This window comes from Pollicipes pollicipes, unplaced genomic scaffold, assembly GCF_011947565.3.
Source record: "Pollicipes pollicipes isolate AB1234 unplaced genomic scaffold, Ppol_2.1 Scaffold_3447;HRSCAF=4054_pilon_pilon_pilon, whole genome shotgun sequence".
NCBI lineage: Eukaryota > Metazoa > Arthropoda > Thecostraca > Pollicipedomorpha > Pollicipedidae > Pollicipes > Pollicipes pollicipes.
This window is the reverse complement of record NW_023596297.1, coordinates 13,930,410-13,947,428: the sequence shown is the minus strand read 5'-3', so window position 1 is coordinate 13,947,428 and position 17,019 is coordinate 13,930,410. Positions and strand designations below refer to the sequence as shown.

Here is a 17,019-nt window from a genome sequence, read left to right as displayed (position 1 = left end):
GTGTGCCCGACGAAACGGTGGTGACTCACGACTTTTGCCGGCTTGTTCGTCTGAACTGTTCTGAAAGGGACTACACATCGAATCTACTGGCATTAACAACGATGAAAACTGACCTCGGATGGCTGAATTTCTTTTAAAATATTTAAGTACCCTGCTTCGTGTTACGCGTGATATCGTGAAACTGCTGGCAAAGCGCGGCCAGCTTCCGCTCGGCATCCAATATCATCAAAATCATTAAAAATGCATCATCAAAACCAAAAAGCTGCGGCATCACAACAGCAGGATTACAAAGCTAACAGGTGCCTTCCGTAAACGTAACAATGTATTGTTAATAATCTGCACAAAATGTCTGTTCGCATATCAGGCAAAAAGCCACCAACAGTGCGAGAGAATTTCGCAGTCCAAACTATGTCGGGTGCCCAGGACTGATCACAAGCCGCGCAACAACAAACACGATCACCATCTTCAAAACATGGCACCGGGATTGTACCTCCGTTTGTAAAAACGTCCGGGCCCCAACGCTCCCCGGCGCGGGATGCGGCGGCGGACCGCTAAAACTGGGCCCAGCGAGCCGGCCGCGCCGCCGGGCGCCCACCCGCCCACATCGCAAGCCACCGTCCCCCGCGGCCGCTCCTCGTCGGCCGCTGCCAGCCGGCGAGAGAACACGGCGCGGCGGCCGGCGGTCCCGGCGAGCGCCTGGAACCGACGCAGCCGCGGCCGCAGCTCAGCCCTGCCGGCCGGCTCCGGTCCGGTCCGGAGCGGGCCCAGCGGCCGGCGGACGCGATTGTCCGGTGCCCCCACCCCCCCGCCCGCGGCCGACTCGAGCGGCTGATATGTACGCGGCGAGTCCGCCGTCCGGCGGCCAGCAGCGCCGCGAGGCGTGGCCCATCCGGCCTCAGGAGACTGTGTCGGGGCGCCGCGGGCCGGGTCCGCCTCATCGAGCCAGGGGCGACGGCGCGGAACGCCTGCCGCGCCGGGGCAGTCTTCACGGGGCAGTGTTGTCCAGCGCACAATAACCCGAGCAGCAAGGCACACGTTGCGAGCATACACGTATCATCGCGACCGACAGGGGCTGCCGCAGCCCCAGTGGCGCGTAGGCGGGCTGGGCGGCCCGGTCCACATTGGCGTCCTCCCTTGGAGCGACGCCGCAGCTCTAGTTGGGCTCCCAGCCGCCAGATGCCACATCCATCTCCGCGTCTTCGACGGTGAACAGCCGGGAGCACTCGTCCAGAGTCATCTGGCGATGGGAAACGAACAAGTGTGGTGTTAGATCTCGCACACCCATGACAACAAAGAGGGGTGCATAATGGCATGGGAAGTTGAGATAATAACCATGCGCAGTTGACACTTGTGCAGATTTTAGTGCTGTGCATCAGCCATTACAACCAACTCTTTACGCGCGTTGCAATTAACGGATCTTTTTGCAGGGGTACGATAGTCCACACCACATAGATTCCAAAATCGATACCTCGGCCTCGCACAACACGTCAAGTGTTTAAACAGGGATTTCTGGTCGTCACCTTCCCCCTGTCCTCACGCTGAGCCATTAGTGGGTAGTCTCCACCAGCGGACAGCTTTGCTCCCCCACCCCCAGGAACCAGCCCTCAGCTCCGCCAGTGGCCCGTCCCCATCCCTACTCCGTGCTGACTCAGTCCCTCGTCACGGCTCACCAGCGCCCGCTTCGGCTACCCCGCACCCTTACAGCCTCGCTTTCAGCTCTCCTCTGCACCCCTCCAGCCTCGCACTCAACTCTCCATTAGCAACTCCCCCAAGCCCCACCCTCAACTCTCGCTCCGCACCCCTCCCAACCCCAGCCCCAGTTCTCCCTCCGCACCCCTCCCAGCTCCGCGCGCCTCCTCACCTGGGCGCTGGTGGTGCGCCGGAACATGCGTCCGGACGAGTCGTCGTTGCTGGTGGCGTCGACGGCCGACTGCTCGGGCGGCTCCCAGCCGCCGGCCTGCTGCGACATCTGCTCCCGCAGCCAGCTGATGGCCCAGAGCCAGCGCTGCGTGGCCGAGAGCAGGCGCCGCTTCAGAGCGTCGGCGCGCGCCGCCACTGCCACCAGGAACTTGATGCACTGGTAGGCGCGCCGCGAGTTGGCGCCGCTCGTCAGCCGGATCATGCCTGAGGGCGTCACGCGAGGGGGAGGGGTCAGAGCGGGTGGCGAGCGGCGGGGGAGGGGATCAGAGCGGCGGCCGGCGGCGGGACAGCTGCTGATGAGCCAGGCACAGGCACACCTGGCGACGCGCGTGGCTTACCCTGTGGGAGAGCCTACTGGGGGTGTACTGGTGGTGTACTACTGGGTGTGATTCGATGTAACCGAAGGGTAATCCGCTGATGAGGCGTTATACGCCCACGACAGGGAAGTTGTTACAGCAGCACAGCAGTCATAATTAGGAGTCGCGTTTTCAAAATGTGCCATACTCAAAGTGGTCCAGCTCTCCACTGCATCCGTCAGCAACGTAATTATACAGCCTCTTCTTATCTTAAGCAAAGACCTAACCGACAATTTATTGACCCCCTACTCGATGTGTCTACATATTCAGACTTTCCGCCTAGGACGTCGTAATCTCCAGCTGCAACTAAGCACAATAGCACTCACATACATCGCAAACTTTTCAACAGATCTTGACCGGTACGATAACAGCGAACATAAAATCACTTGACGCTCCAGCGCGCTTAATTCCTCAGAGGTCAGTCCTGAAACCTTAGACTGTGACGCATCACAAAGCTGCTCTATCCAGAACAGTCCTGATCCAGGCGCAAGCCCTCGGCAGCCGACAGGCCAGAGGGATGGAATCATTGATAACCGGCCCCTTCACTCCATGACGCAATAGTGAAACTCGACCGGCATCGAAGCGAGGCGGAGAGGTTGCTGTGCGCTCCATTCTGTCACCTGTCAGGCACGCGGGTGGCGCATACATCGTCATTTGACCTTAATTCGGCAATACGTACAAAATAAAAACCAAGGAATCGCTGCGGCATTTCAGTTCTTTTAGCGTATTTGTTCTCACCTTTTGACTGGACAAATTCCTGGGATCAGCGCCCACGCTAAGTGGTGCCGTTACGTGGGCCATGACACCGCCATTCGATCTGGCAACTCCTGGCGGAATTTTAAGGTGGAAGCTTAACGTACCGCTACGCTTGGCACGTCCTAAACTGGGGGCAAGACCCTTGAGGAAAAGAAAAGTTGGGGAAGTTGGAAAATACGATTAGACCGCCACGATGCAATTTTTTGAAAATACATTGGAAACATTTTGGCGAGGTGCGACGCCTTGGACAGAAACAGGCGGCCTAAATTGAAAACATAGAGCATCACTGGCGTACTCAGGAGGCTTAGACGTGAGATGCATCTGAAATTTGGTTCTAGCCAACTAAATTCCACGTCTAGCCGTGTTAATAGCATTTCAATGCTACCAAATTAGAAAACAACACATACAAAGATTTGAAGACTGGTCTAGCCATTCTTCCACAAGAAAGTCCGACACAATCTCAACACACAAATGGGTCACCTGGTTTTGTTATGCTTTCTTGTTCTGTCGTTTTGTCATTCTGAAGGTGCTTATGTTTTTTCCCCACATGCGGAAGCATGACCACAAAAATAACAACCGACATTTTTCTCCCACTCCGCGGTTCGTTCTAGTAGCTCAGTTGGTTAGGGCGCCTGCAATCCGGCTCACTTGCTGGTGGCGGGGAGGGTTCGAGTCGCTTAACGCGCTTATTATTTGCCATGACTGGCATGGCGTGGAACGTGGCCGGTGGCAGCGGGTGCAGTATGGGTCAGTTGACGTCATAGGGTCTGGCCCTCGGGGAGGACGGGGGGTGCCACACGCTGCTGTACGCTTAAGCTGAGCTGTCGCCGTAAAATTTCACCGTTGATCAGGGAGGTGCGCGATCGAATGATGGTGAAAGTACTCACGCAACAAGCACCACTCAGCGTGGGCGTTGATCCCACAAATTTATCCAACCAAAAGGTTTAGGACATTGAAAAAGATGATGAATTCAATGGATGAGTGCCACCCACTTGCCTGACATACGGCAGAAACGACAGCACAGCCGCCTCTTCTGATTGCTTAGATTCCGGTCGAGTTTCACTATTACGTCATGGAACGAATGGGCCGGTTAACGATAACCACCCCTCGCACCTGGTGGCTGCCGAGGGCTTGTGCCTGGATCAGGACTATTCCGCACAGCATCTTTGTGCTGCGTTACAGTCTAAGGTTTCAGGACTGACCTCTGACAAACAAGGCGCACTGGAGCGCGAAGGGACTTTATTTTTGCTGTGACTGTACACCAGCCGGCCCTTCCCGCGCTACACCTGCCAAACTGAGCCACACCGCCACTCCGGCAGCCGGAGCGCTCCTCCGACACCAGCGTACCGAGCATGCCCTCGACGGCGTCGGCGCCCTCCCCGGGCACGCCGTCCAGGATGATGTCGAGCCGCTCCGTCTGGCACGAGTCCTCCAGCGCCACCAGCTCGGCCAGCGTCTGGCTCAGGTGGCGCAGCTCGTTGCACGGGATGGAGCCGAAGCTCCGCTGGCGGGCGGCGCGCGACGGGTCAGGCCCGGCGCCAGACGAGCGCGACCAAGACGTAACACGACGGGTGACAGCCGGGGACGGGACGGCAGGTGGCCGACCGATCACGGCGGGTCTGGGCCAGGGCCAGGTGGGGAGCAAAGTTGGCTGCACCAAGGCAGAGGGCTGACAAGCACGGAGAGTCATGGCCGGGGACGGAAAGGCAGATAACTCATAAGATAACGAAGTCAGAGCCGCGGGATGAGGACCGAATGGACAGCGCGCAGCGAATCAGTGCCAGAAAAAGAGGGCAGAGGGCGGGCGAGGAGGAAGAGCATGGAGAGCAGACACCCCACGGCGTGTCGGGAGCAAGATGGAGAGCGCACGGGCATGCACGGTTCTCAATCACGCGGAAATACGACGCCTCGCTAACGACTCCGATGGGGTCTGGTTCGGGCCCGACGGCCCACTGAAATATTTCGGTTGTCCACCGTTGGCAGCAGCACACACCAGTGAACTTCAACGGGCACATGCCGATCACGGCTGCTGCCACACACAGAGCTCTGAGCATGACGACCTGGGCGTTAGGGAGCTGCCGGGCTAGCACAGCACCACACACCTGCTGCACCAGTGTACAGCTAAACAACACGTGCCACGCACCACTAGCGGGTTGGTGAGCGGGACGTCTAACATCAGAAGACACCACTAGCGGGTTGGTGAATTGGACGTGTGTTGACGTCATAACGTACCATAAGCGCGGTGGTGAGCCGGATGCTGAACTGACGCTGGCCACGGCTGGCTCGCACCAGCATGCGCACCACCCGGTCCGGCTGCCAGCTGGGCTCGCGCAGGGCCGTGATCACCTCGCGCACGTAGTCGTCGGCCCGCTCGCCGTACAGCAGCTGGCGGGCGGCGGCGGCCGGCGGCGGCGGCGACTCCGCGGCCGCCGGCTGCGCGGCCTCGTCCTCGGCCTCAGCCGCCGCCGCCACCGCCTCGGGCGCGTCGGTCTCCGCCGGCACACAGCTGAGCACCAGCTGGGCGGCCAGCGTGTGCAGGTCGCCCAGCTGGCGGGTCTGCGAGACGGTCCAGCGCGGCGAGGAGCCCACCGGCCCCAGCAGTAGCAACACCAGCCGCGGCAGCGTGTTCAGCGACAGCACGTGGTCGCACTGGGCCGGGCCCTGCGGGCGGCCGAACGCGCCGTGACGTGGAACAAGGTCGACTATACCGACACTGACCGACTGCCACAACACGGTCGGAACTCAGAGGTCATGGCGCACCAGCTTGGACTGGCCCAAGCAGACAGAAGGCCCGGCTGTAGCACTAGACGTGCCACCCACACCGGCAGGCTCGAGTCCATGGCTTCGAGCACGGCCCTCTCACGACGCCGAAAAGATGAGCAAATGACTTCTGTGCGACAGCTCGATGCAGCAGCGACATGCTCTGGCGACGAGCGTTTGCAGGAAAACGGCGCCAATGCGAAACGACATCCGACCCAAACACAGCGGAAACGCCTGGCAGACACGCAGGCTGGACCAGACCGGCTGTGTTCAGCGGGTTCCACAGACGCCGTCGCCGGACGTCCACACGTTTGCTGCGGCGGCGGCGGGCACTCACCAGACTGGCATAGTCGGAGAGCAGTGAGAAGTACTGGGAGCACGTGCGGATGCTGTCGGGGAAGTGCTTTTTCCACTAGGGAGCCGAGCAGAGTCCGGATGCCCTCGTCCTCCTGCGGCAGAAGGCAGCGACGCTCAATGGCGCGGACCGGAGCCACGAGCGCACCAGCCGGCAGGGGAACGTGCCGCCTGCTAGCTGGTGTTCCAGCCGAGCGGCATTGTCAGCCGACACCTTCAAGCGTTCCGATGCAAAGTTCTGGTCCTTTTTCACCACTTCTTGAGATGAAACTTTGGTTCTATAAACAATAATGTCATGCTTATTCGCACTTCTTGACATACATGCTTATTTCAACTTTAATTTCATTCTCATTTGACCAAACTCACGCAGCTTATCATACGAGCAATCATTTCAGCGACGAGACCATGCTTTCATAAGAAGCCAGCCTGAGCGAAACACCCCGATGCACCAGGCATATATCTGCGCAATTTCTCGCTTTTGTTCGCAATGCCCAACCACGATCATGTTTGAGCGTCCCACAGAACTCTCACACATGACATCCATGCATTCATGGTACGCAAATTCATCGCATGTCACCATCTGTTTAACTTATCCCTTCCAGCCGCTGAAAAGGACGTGCGACATCGTGACACTAGGACTCGAGCGAGCGGCGGCGCCTCACCGTGGTGCCGCCGTGATGGAAGTGCGCCCGCACGCCGATCAGGATCAGCTGGGTGAAGTCGGAGCGCACGGCCGCGTTGTCGCACACCAACAGGAACGGCCTGTCGCCGACAGCCGTGTCAGCGCGGCGGGTCCCCGGCCGTCACCAGCGGCCGGCACCAGCGGCCGGTAGTGACGGCCGCTGGTGACCGGACAACGCGCCGTCGTGAGCGCCGCCGGGAACACCGACTCAGACGGCCGCCAGTAACCGCTGTGATGCTTACAAAGAACATAATGGCGGGAGTGCATGCCATGAGAGTGGTCATGGAGTCGTCGTCGTTGTATGGGAAAACTCCATCCAGGAAATTTACTGGACTACCATGGGCGGCATTGCAGTCATACACTGCTGTCGACCTCAGACTAGGACACGGATTACATGCGGCCTCCAAGAACGACGGTCGACGGCGATGACGTTGGGAAGCGAGACCCAATCCCATATACTCAGGGAACTGTGGCAAGTGGTGCCAGCTCAGATGGGCATATTCGCGAGGGTCACACAGACACGTACAGATGCTCACCGAGCGGCTATTCCGCTGCGCTCAAACGCTCGCTCCATGCAGTGAGGCACGTTTGTCCTGGAGTGAACATGCCATGAACGTCCCTGCCGCCACCAATCGCCGCGCAACTACCCAGACACGCGACGTAGCGGCGCAAATCACGCGTCGACTGACGTCTTATGGCCACCGAAATATCCGGCGTCCGAAAACCGAGCCCACCGGCAATCAACAGCCCGACTCTATATCTACGTGTCCAAACGGAGTGTGCCGTTTTCCAGCCACGGCTGTCCAGAAGACGGTGAGGCGGTTTGTAGCGCGACGATTGGGTGGTCAAACAGCGCCCCACCAAGCCCGTCCCGGCGACGTAACAGAACCACACACACGGGCGACGACGGTGTACCCTGGCACATCATCACCGCCAAACAGCACCGCGCCACGGGCACGGACCGCGTCCGTGCACCGCATCAGCGCACTGCGCTCCCAGCGCCGCTCCGCGGCCACACCTGAAGTCGCGCTGTCCGTCGCCGCCGCCCAGGTAGTGCAGCAGCCAGGCGGCCGCCTCTGGCCGGCTGTCGGCCAGCAGGCGCGCGGCGCCCAGCCAGCGCTGCGTCTCGGCCGGGCGGCGGCGGCGCGCGCGCAGGTACGTGTGCAGCAGGAAGTGTACCGCCAGCCGCAGGGACGGCACCGCCAGCGAGGCGTCGCCGCTCCCCTGGACGGAGGGAGGACAGGGCGGTCAGGCGGAGGCGGCCGCAGACGGATCTCCCAGCCTGCAGCCGGGCAGCCCGAGGAGCAGGCTGACGGCCAGACCGGTCCGACAGACGCAGCCAGCTCTCCAATCGCCTGGAGAGAGCCGGACGGTCCGGTACCGAAGACCGTTACAAACGGGTCTCCCCTCTGGGCGGAGCGAGACGGTAATACAGGGCAGCAGGTCGGAGGCGAACCTCCATGCTTCCGTCTCCAGTCCGGCAGCAAAGGCGGTCAAATGGGGCACACAGGGAGATGGTCGCATGGAGTACAACCCGAGACACCGGTCCCCAGTGCCCCGAACAGGGGCGAGACACACATACGCATACACCTGCGCGGACAGCGGGTAGCGGGAAGTCAGGGACGCGTCCTCATTCTATGCAATGCGGCCGGAGGGCCCATGGGTGTTACCATGACTCTTACAGTGGGTGGGAGAAAGGGGGGGGGGGGGGAAGGGCACATCATGATTGAAGAAGGGGTGTCAAGCTGGAATCTGGACAAGACAGCCCGACCTGAAAATTATATTTGCACGTGAAAACAGAAAAAACGTGCATTCTGGAGGCAACATTGGCGGGGGGGGGGTCTCACATAATTGGAGCGGGCATGTCGCCCAGTCTCCCCACAATGGTGCCACACACAGCAGGCCCTACTATGGAAGGGAAAAGCGACACCACGACAGCTCGGCAATCAGTAGAGTTCGAATGGTAGGAGGCTCAGGCTACTGAGATGTACAATAACACGCATAGGCCCACTTGTCAAAGGAATGGTGGAGCGATGGGACATGCTGGGGAACCAAAACAGCACGACCGATATTGAGAAAGCATCCCGCGACTCACCATGTTGCAGTTGACGAGATCGTACACGAAGTTGAAGTACTCGTCGCTATAGATCTCCCTGTTCTGCATGAACTTGAGGTTCGTGTCCCGCACAACCTGAGAGGCGGAGCTCAACATAAATAAAACTGCACCGTCCACGCATCGCTACCCCATAACAAATCCACACTCTACGCCACAGCAAATCTCCAACTGGCCCACGATTACCGAGGACTCAATACGCCGAAGAGTTAGGCCGAACATGCCCGAGCGTATTCAAACTATGGCTCCGAACCTGTTTACAAGTGACGCGTCAACAGTGACAATCCCTGCCCTGCTCCGCCCCGCCCTGCCCTGCCCTGTTCTGCCCCACCCCGCCCCTGCCCTGACCTGGTGTACGGCCGACGGCATGTGGTCGGGGAAGAGGTCGCTGGCGTCGCCCTGCTGCACCAGCTCCGTCAGCTGGCACAGGCTGTCCTCGTTCCGGCGGCTCACGGACCGGCTGTCGGCCCACAGCAGACCGTCAGCGGGGCGCGGCGGCGGTGAAGGTCAGAGCTGACCGGCAGCGGTGACGGGCGGCAGGGCACAACGGACACGACAGTGGTAACAGACAGCGGTGACGGGCAGCGGACAAGACAACGGTGACCGGTATCGGGGTTCGGCAGCGGTGACTCTGGCACAGTCACCTCTCTCCCTCCTCCGCTCTCTAAATCCCTGCACAAACGCAACTATGTTAACATTGCACGATACCCTTCCCACCTGCCGTGCCTTGTGGCGCCTGCCTTTGCTTGGCATCTACAACCGGATCCCGTCTGGCCTGACCTCCGCGCGTCCTGGGCTAGCCCGCACCTGCGCTGCCCTGCCCTGACCTGCTCTGGCGGTGCGACACGCGGCTGGCCGACATGCTCTTGCGCGGCGTGCGCGGCGTCTTGAGCCGGTCGTTGACCTGCTCGTAGAAGAGCATGTAGCCGTTCCAGTAGCGTAGCCGAGTCTCCGGCAGCGCCTCGGACGGGCCTGCGCGGTCGGACGGCGGCGGCGCGTCAGGACGGCCCGACCCCCGCACGGACCCGTCGGTGCTACGGGAACGACGCGTCGGCACGGCGATGTTGACCGTCGATGTCGACGCGACCCGCCCGTCGGCATCGACGCCGGACGGACCGGCGTCGACGGGGCGAGCGCGGAGGCGCGGTGCTCAATGAGCGCCGGAAATGAACGCGCCAGAGCAGTCTCACCATAGGGCGAGCAGGTGCACTGGTCGCGTCATATCAGACACACGGACCGCCGCATCGACGATCACTGTGTCGTTTTGTCGTAACGCTGCCGTATCAGCCCCGGCCACTTAGACAATCGTCACGCATAGTGCCATCATCACGTAAAGATTCCATAAACCATCGCAAACACGGGTGATGTGGTCACCGAGAACGAGACTGAGTACGTACCCCACTTGGATTGGACGGTGTCGGAGACCTTGACCTTGTAGGTGCCACCGAAGCACTCCTGCTCCAGGAACTCCTCCGACATGTCGACCGGCTCGATGGTGGTGTCGTTGAACTTGTACCAGTTGCCCTTGTTGGGGTTTGACAGCGACGACCCTCTGGCGAAGGACACATGGCCTCATTACACCCGACGCAGCAGCAGAGAAACCCTGGTCATCAGGCACATTCAAACCCATCGTCTCTAGTCGTGGCCAAGCCGCCCACTCAGTCAGCCTAGAAATGTGATTTTTACGGCAATAAAGCAACTTCTCTTACATGAACAACGTTGCGCCTGGCTCGAAACTCGATCTCGCTCGATCCGTCAGCTGAGCAAACCACTGAGGCTCAGGGATACACCAGTTTGACCAGTTGACGTCCAGTCCAACCACAGCCCGCTCTGGCTCGCACGCCCACATCGAACACGCTCGGCGCAGGCGGGCCACCCGCAAGGCGACGTCATGTCCTCCCGAACCGGTCTCCCAGGCCGGACAGACCAGTCTCGCACCTCCGATCCTTGACGTAGCTGTAGTAGTGTCCGGCGCTGGCCTGGCCGCTGTGCACCACCACGCCCACCAGCTCGTACAGCACCGGCACCGGCGTCTGCAGGCTGATACGCTGGCGGAGCGCGTCTCCGGCGCCGGCCGCCAGGGGCGCTGGCGGCGCCTGGGCCGCCGTCACGCCCTCCTCCGTGTACGGCCCCATGTCCAGCGTGAACGGGAACTGCGGCGCGCGGGGAGGGTCAGGCGCGCTCCGCTCTCTCGCTGACGCCTGCTGTCCGGTCGGACATCGGACATCCAAACACAGGACATTGGACATTCCGACGCCTCACGTCGGTGCGGAGTGCACAAATAAGACAGCGGCTGTGCCACATCGACAGTGGACCTAGCGATGCATCGGATCACCGTCTACCGACACTGCAACCGGTCATCACACGCAATCGCGCACTCATGCGGTATATTGCGAGCTTTTAAAAGGAATATTTGAAACGAAACCAAAGTTTTGGTCACACACAAACATCAGTTGAGAAGGTTCAACACTTCCTGCGGAGTCCAACAATGACGACAAACTTCTGCGCGTTAGATCCAATTCCGTACATATAACACTATTTTTGACGCCACTTGAGAGTGCTGTACTGGTGTCGGAAAGAAAACAAGCGCACAGCTACGGAAGGCACCACCATTCTAATATTTTCTCAGCACAGGTGTTCAGTTTGTATGGAGAATAATTGGGTGACACAACGAGACAACTTTGTGGCTTCAACTTTTCGAATGAACTTCCGGTTACATTCGATCAACAGGTTCAGGTTCATCAATGCCCGATGACCGGAGAGCCCAATCACCCCTCCTCACGCCCAACGCGCCCACACTGATCCCTTGCGCGCGAGCACTGGACGCCACCAGACCTGGAAGAAGCCGTCGAACTTGATCGAGTGCCCGGCCAGCCAGTCGTAACCGAACCGCTTCAGCTGTATGACTAGCACCGGCGGCAGCGACTTGATCAGCGTCCGCTTCACAGCCTCCCGCTGCCGGCAGGGGACGGCGAGTGAGCGGCAGAGGACGGACGGCTCTGCAGACCTCCTCGCCGAGCACACCAGCGTCTCCACCGCCATCGCAGGACTGAACGTGACGTCGAACGCCTAGCCGATGGGAAGACCGAGCAGCACGCCAGTCGCGCCAGAGCCACACGAGCCGCGGCGTCCCCGACGCCCGCACCGCGCGCCGGCGCCACGTACCTTCTTGCCGCACTTGTCGCAGAAGTAGGAGTTGTCTCCGTCCATGATCTCCTCGCGGACGAACTGCTGCAGCGACTCCTGCAGCGAGCCCGACTTGACGGCCAGGTTGAGCGCGTTGAACGTTTCCTCGCGCTCGTACCTGCGGCCGCCGGCGCACAGCTCCGTCAGGCACGCGCCGGTGAGTCGCGGCACGGAACGCCCGGGGTCGAATCCCGAGCCCCGAGCCCCGAACTCCGAGCTCCGAGCTCCGAGCTCCGAGCTCCGAGCTCCGAGCCCCGAGCTCAGAGCCCCCGGAGTGTTTAAATCCAGGCGGCGCTGGAAGTATTACAGTCCCTCACATTCCACTGGCCCAGGTGGCGCCTGACCCGCGGAAGACACGTAATAATAACCCTGTTCCGCCTATGACTGGGTCACTTCAGTGAGTGATCAAACGACAGGAATGCTGCTGGAAGCAGCACCAAAACGACACGGCTGACAAAATCAACCAAACCTGACGAGCATAACAAAGACCTGGCGGTGCGTAACTTACTGACCCGCCGTGTGCTTATCCATGCTCCAGCCGCAAAACTTTTACCTCTGATTAGGCGACACGAATCCTTATCTGCACTCCACCCAAACCGGCTGGCATCCACACACATGATCCCGGCCCTCCTCTCAGGCGGCCCCGTTCCCCAACACCCCTCAACGCACGGCCTGCACTGCAGCCCAGACCTGGCATCCTCACACATGATCTCAAGTCCTCCTCTCAGGCGGCCCCTTTCCCCCACACCCCTCAACACACGGCCTGCACCGCAGCCCAGACCTGTGCGGGCAGTCCTGGCAGATCTTCTGGTCGCAGAAGGTGCCTTCGAACACCTGCTGGAAGACGGGCTCGCGCTGGATGCGGCGCAATTGCTCGTCCACCTGGTCCAGCAGATGGGTGAAGAACTCGTACGCGTCTGTCGGCGGTAGCAGGGCACGGTCAAAGAACAAGGCCGGCACGGGGGACCCGGTCGGGCCCGCCGCCGTTAGGCGAAGCGGTGCGGATACTGCTCAGAATGGTTGGGCCTTTCAATGTGACGTCACTCATTTAGACGCAAGACTAGGACAGGACGGGAGAAGTCCGGGCGACGACAGCTTCGACGACGGCGTCCAACTGACAACTGATTAGCGTTCCAGCGCCCCATACACTGAAGCTAGCTCCGAGCGGCCCGTGGTGGCGAGGAACATAGCCGACTCCTCACTGTCGGCTGACCGCCTCGTTGGGAGCGGAACGACTGCTATCGATGGATGCAAAGTAGACCCGCTGTTTGGTGTGAGCTGAACGGTGAGCTGTTGTCCTGCGCGGACTAACTCTGCTCTTACGTGCAGCACGACCCCGGCCGTGGGGTGCGGCACACTGACCCTGCTGTTCGCGGACGTTGATGGGCTGTCCTCGCAGCTTGAACACGGTCCAGAAGCGCTCCGGCGAGAAGTACTGCAGCTTCAGCTCCAGCAGGTGGCCGAACACCATCTGCAGCTGACACAGCTCGCTATAATGAAGAGGGCGGCACATGAGACGGAGCGGCGTGCGAACAGTCCAGCTTCGAACGGCCGCCTCCAAACCGCTCATAGACCGCTCGCCCACGCTCCAGTCATGCTGCTATTCAAGTCGCATGCCACCACAGGATGCCGTGCTGAGACGGTGGTCGGTGCCTCACCACTGACTGCCTGCGTACCAGCCGACGTTTTCGGCCGTCGCTCCGGTAGCGAGCGGCGGCGGCGGACCGGCCGCGGCGTGCTCACCTGTCCTCGGTCACCTGGTCATCCTGCACGCCCAGCACGGCCTCGCGCAGGCCCGGCACCATGTACAGCTGCTGCAGCACCGAGTTCATGTAGCAGGTGGCCCCGGCGTTGCGGAGGCCCACGTAGTTGCAGGCAGCCCGGCTGTCCAGCGGCGGCGCGTACTGCCGGCGGCGGACGGGCAGAGCGCGGTCAGTATTGGTGTGCGGGGCTGACACGGCTCGGGCGCGGGAGCCCGCGGTGACAGGCGCACTGTGGCGTCGCTCAACGCAGACTCGTCCGTCACTGGCAAGCAAGCTGCAAGTTGTCAGAGGTAGCTACCCGTGACGTCACAGGTAGCGTCGCCGGAACAGGACTCCTGCTCTTTCCGTCCAATGCGTTCACACCAGGTGAAAATGACGGGGACCAAACCACGTACATTATGTTGCTAAGAGGATTATGACTTACGTTTTGATATCTGAAGTCACGACATGCAGCCCAAATCAATCCTGGACACGCTCTCCGTCCGTAGCCCTTTTGTCACGTGAGTCGACGGAACGGAACGCATCATCCCGACATGTCCGATCGCCATTCAGGGCCGACAGCCACCGACAGCCGCCGACAGCGCTCACCTCGAACTCCTTGGAGAGCTCCCCGTCGAACGTGTGGTGTCGGCTGACCAGCTGGTCGCAGACGAGCTCCAGGTTCTCCCGGCAGTCGCGGCACAGCTCCACCAGCAGCCTGCGCCGCACGACACACAACCAGCGTCACGGGACAATGTCACGTGCCACAGTCCAGGCACAGGCAGCAGACGCCAGCGTGGTGCAGCGGAGCAGGCCAGCCGACAATGCCACCACACTGCACCCGTGCAAAACACGCACAGCAAGTGATTACTGTTTTGGCTTTTCACTATTCTGTCAGGTACACAAATCGGGTTGAAGGGCTATGGAAAGGCTGCCCTATCCTGTCCACATATATGTTTAGCAAAGGCAGATATAGGGTTACCCAGATACGAACAGAACTGTTCCAAAAGTGAAAATCACTAAGATGCCAGAAGAGAATTGCTTTTATATCATCCACCAGAATGCGAAGATGGTATCAAGCGATGTGTACTCAAAGGCGCGCCTTTCAACTCACTTTGATGGCTTTAGAAGCTTGACACGTTCAAAGAAAGGTTCTTTAAATAGGCACCTTTTCGTTCCAGATATGGCCGCTGGGCCGTCCTGGCAGACGGCCAAGCTGCCCCATGCGCGCACTCAATGGCGCTCAGGCACGTGGGTGACCTTACAAGCACATCGTGCAGCATCTTTTTAAGTACCCTCGTGATTCCCGGGCGTTGCATGCGGGCGGCGTTGGAGCAAGGGACAAGCAAAATGCAAGTTTTCCACCATGCAACGAGTACGTGCTTTTGTTAAGCCCTTCAAATATCGGTAAAGGAGGCCAGTAAGAGCGTCACGCTGACAATCAGATGACACCAGGGAAAACTTAAACAGACGCATTTTGGTGCATATCTGGCAACATTATCAATTTGCTACGTAAGCGGGGCTCCTGTCTGCCTGCAACACATGGCAGAGGGCCCGGACGCGACGCCCCCGCCGGTATCCTACGTCCGCGTGCCGTCCCACCTGTAAGCGGCCGTGCGCGAGGAGGCGCCCTGGCAGCGGGGCAGCGAGACCGGCGAGCAGTCGGAGCCCTGCCGCCGCGACGCCGGGAACAGGAAGTCGTCCAGCAGCGTGCTGATCAGCGTCTGACCTGGAGCCCGCCCGGAGCAGGTCACGGCGACGGCGACGCCGACGGGTGACGGGCGAGCCGGCCACACGGGCATCCGTAATCACGGACAAGTCCGAAATCAAGAGCCCGTGCTGCTGCACTCACACACACACGCGTGAGAGGATCAAAAGCGACCACTTTTAATGGCTATTCACATCAGGTAGCCGCCGCAGTCCTTACTAGCACATTTCTCCACCCCCACCCCCCACCCCCCCCCCCCCTCCAAAACACGAATATTCCAAAGGCACAAGTCCGCAACCACCGACTGCGCGACGCGACCACCGCCCATCGCGCCCTCGCCGTGCAGCTCCACCCAGTCCCCAAGCGGCCGTGACAGGTGACGTACCGACGCCGGGCCGGCTGGCGCCCTGGCAGGTGACGAGCGCGCGCACCAGGTCCAGGTGGCCGGCCAGGAGGACGTCGTCGGCGGCGCCGGCCGCGCCGTCGTACGCCGGCGCCGGGCTGAAGTTCTGCAGCCAGCCCGTCTCGTCCTCGATCATCGAGACCACGCTCACCGACAGGCGGGCCTGGTCGGCCGCTGGGGGGTCACGCGTCAGGGCAGGTCAGGTCAGAGCAGGTCAGGCTAACGACAGGCATCGATAACAAGCGGGTCCGGTCACTACCTGCGCGTCAGGCGTCAGACCCCGCTCTCCCAGAGGCGGGTCCGGTCAGCGGCTGCAGGCTAGCCGTCCTGACAGATCGCAACGCGGCCAGTTTCATTACGAGCTGTTACAAACTATACGGTCGGATCCTTTCCAGGGACCGAGGGCCAGGTCTGGTTGCGGGCTACTGCGACAGGTCCCGTCAGCAGAAGCCGACCCGCGCACCAGCCGTGCAGCCCCCCCCCCCCCCCCCTCCACACACACACACGGGTGCGCCTCAGACTACCGAATCCCCCCTCCCCCCCCCCCCCGGTATGTCTCTCGCCGTTCACACACAATGCCCGGCTCCGACACCTTTGGCCTCTACCGGAGCTGACCCGATGCCGCCGGGTCTGGAGACCGGTGGTCTGGAGACCCCGCGCCGCCGCCGCCGCCGTACCTGTGAGCGCCGTCAGCAGGTGCGCGCGCAGGCCGAAGTACTGCGCCGACTGCAGCAGCAGGCGCTGGCTGCCGGCCCGCGACGAGCCGGACGGAACCCAGAGCGGCACGCGCGTCTTCAGCACCACCTGGCGACGCGGGTGGTGCCGCACGCTCAGCAGGGACAGCGTGGTACACCCAGCTGGGCAGGGGTCACTGGGCGGCGAGCCTCGGCGGCAACGACAGGCACTCAGTATGGGCTATGGGAGATTGTGTGAGCACCTCGCACACCTGCGTAGTGAGTGTGCTGCGTCTGGTCCTCACCCCTCTCCCTGCTTCGATAGCAGTATTGATAGTGCAGTGGTTGAGCTGCACATGTGGGAA

The 17,019-nt window shown here is 60.8% G+C and overlaps 1 protein-coding gene across 1 annotated transcript in view; it reads right to left on the bottom strand.

Annotated features, from left to right (window-relative positions):
- Positions 1 to 817: 817 nt before the first annotated feature.
- Positions 818 to 17,019, bottom strand: part of LOC119092163 (ubiquitin carboxyl-terminal hydrolase 24) — a 35,558-nt gene continuing 19,356 nt past the window's right edge. Inside the window, exons 27-49 of the mRNA XM_037215139.1 lie at positions 16,658 to 16,784; positions 15,963 to 16,154; positions 15,472 to 15,598; positions 14,479 to 14,587; positions 13,871 to 14,031; positions 13,490 to 13,617; positions 12,909 to 13,044; positions 12,107 to 12,245; positions 11,777 to 11,896; positions 10,880 to 11,094; positions 10,339 to 10,493; positions 9,769 to 9,913; positions 9,290 to 9,401; positions 8,924 to 9,019; positions 7,963 to 8,052; positions 7,365 to 7,447; positions 6,809 to 6,908; positions 6,130 to 6,204; positions 5,505 to 5,693; positions 5,265 to 5,402; positions 4,380 to 4,536; positions 1,862 to 2,124; positions 818 to 1,237 (exon numbers count right to left, since the gene is read on the bottom strand). Of these exons, the coding sequence (XP_037071034.1) occupies positions 1,154 to 1,237; positions 1,862 to 2,124; positions 4,380 to 4,536; positions 5,265 to 5,402; positions 5,505 to 5,693; positions 6,130 to 6,204; positions 6,809 to 6,908; positions 7,365 to 7,447; positions 7,963 to 8,052; positions 8,924 to 9,019; positions 9,290 to 9,401; positions 9,769 to 9,913; positions 10,339 to 10,493; positions 10,880 to 11,094; positions 11,777 to 11,896; positions 12,107 to 12,245; positions 12,909 to 13,044; positions 13,490 to 13,617; positions 13,871 to 14,031; positions 14,479 to 14,587; positions 15,472 to 15,598; positions 15,963 to 16,154; positions 16,658 to 16,784 (3,141 nt within the window). The 3' untranslated portion in view covers positions 818 to 1,153. The remainder of the gene's footprint in view (positions 1,238 to 1,861; positions 2,125 to 4,379; positions 4,537 to 5,264; positions 5,403 to 5,504; positions 5,694 to 6,129; positions 6,205 to 6,808; positions 6,909 to 7,364; positions 7,448 to 7,962; positions 8,053 to 8,923; positions 9,020 to 9,289; positions 9,402 to 9,768; positions 9,914 to 10,338; positions 10,494 to 10,879; positions 11,095 to 11,776; positions 11,897 to 12,106; positions 12,246 to 12,908; positions 13,045 to 13,489; positions 13,618 to 13,870; positions 14,032 to 14,478; positions 14,588 to 15,471; positions 15,599 to 15,962; positions 16,155 to 16,657; positions 16,785 to 17,019) is intronic.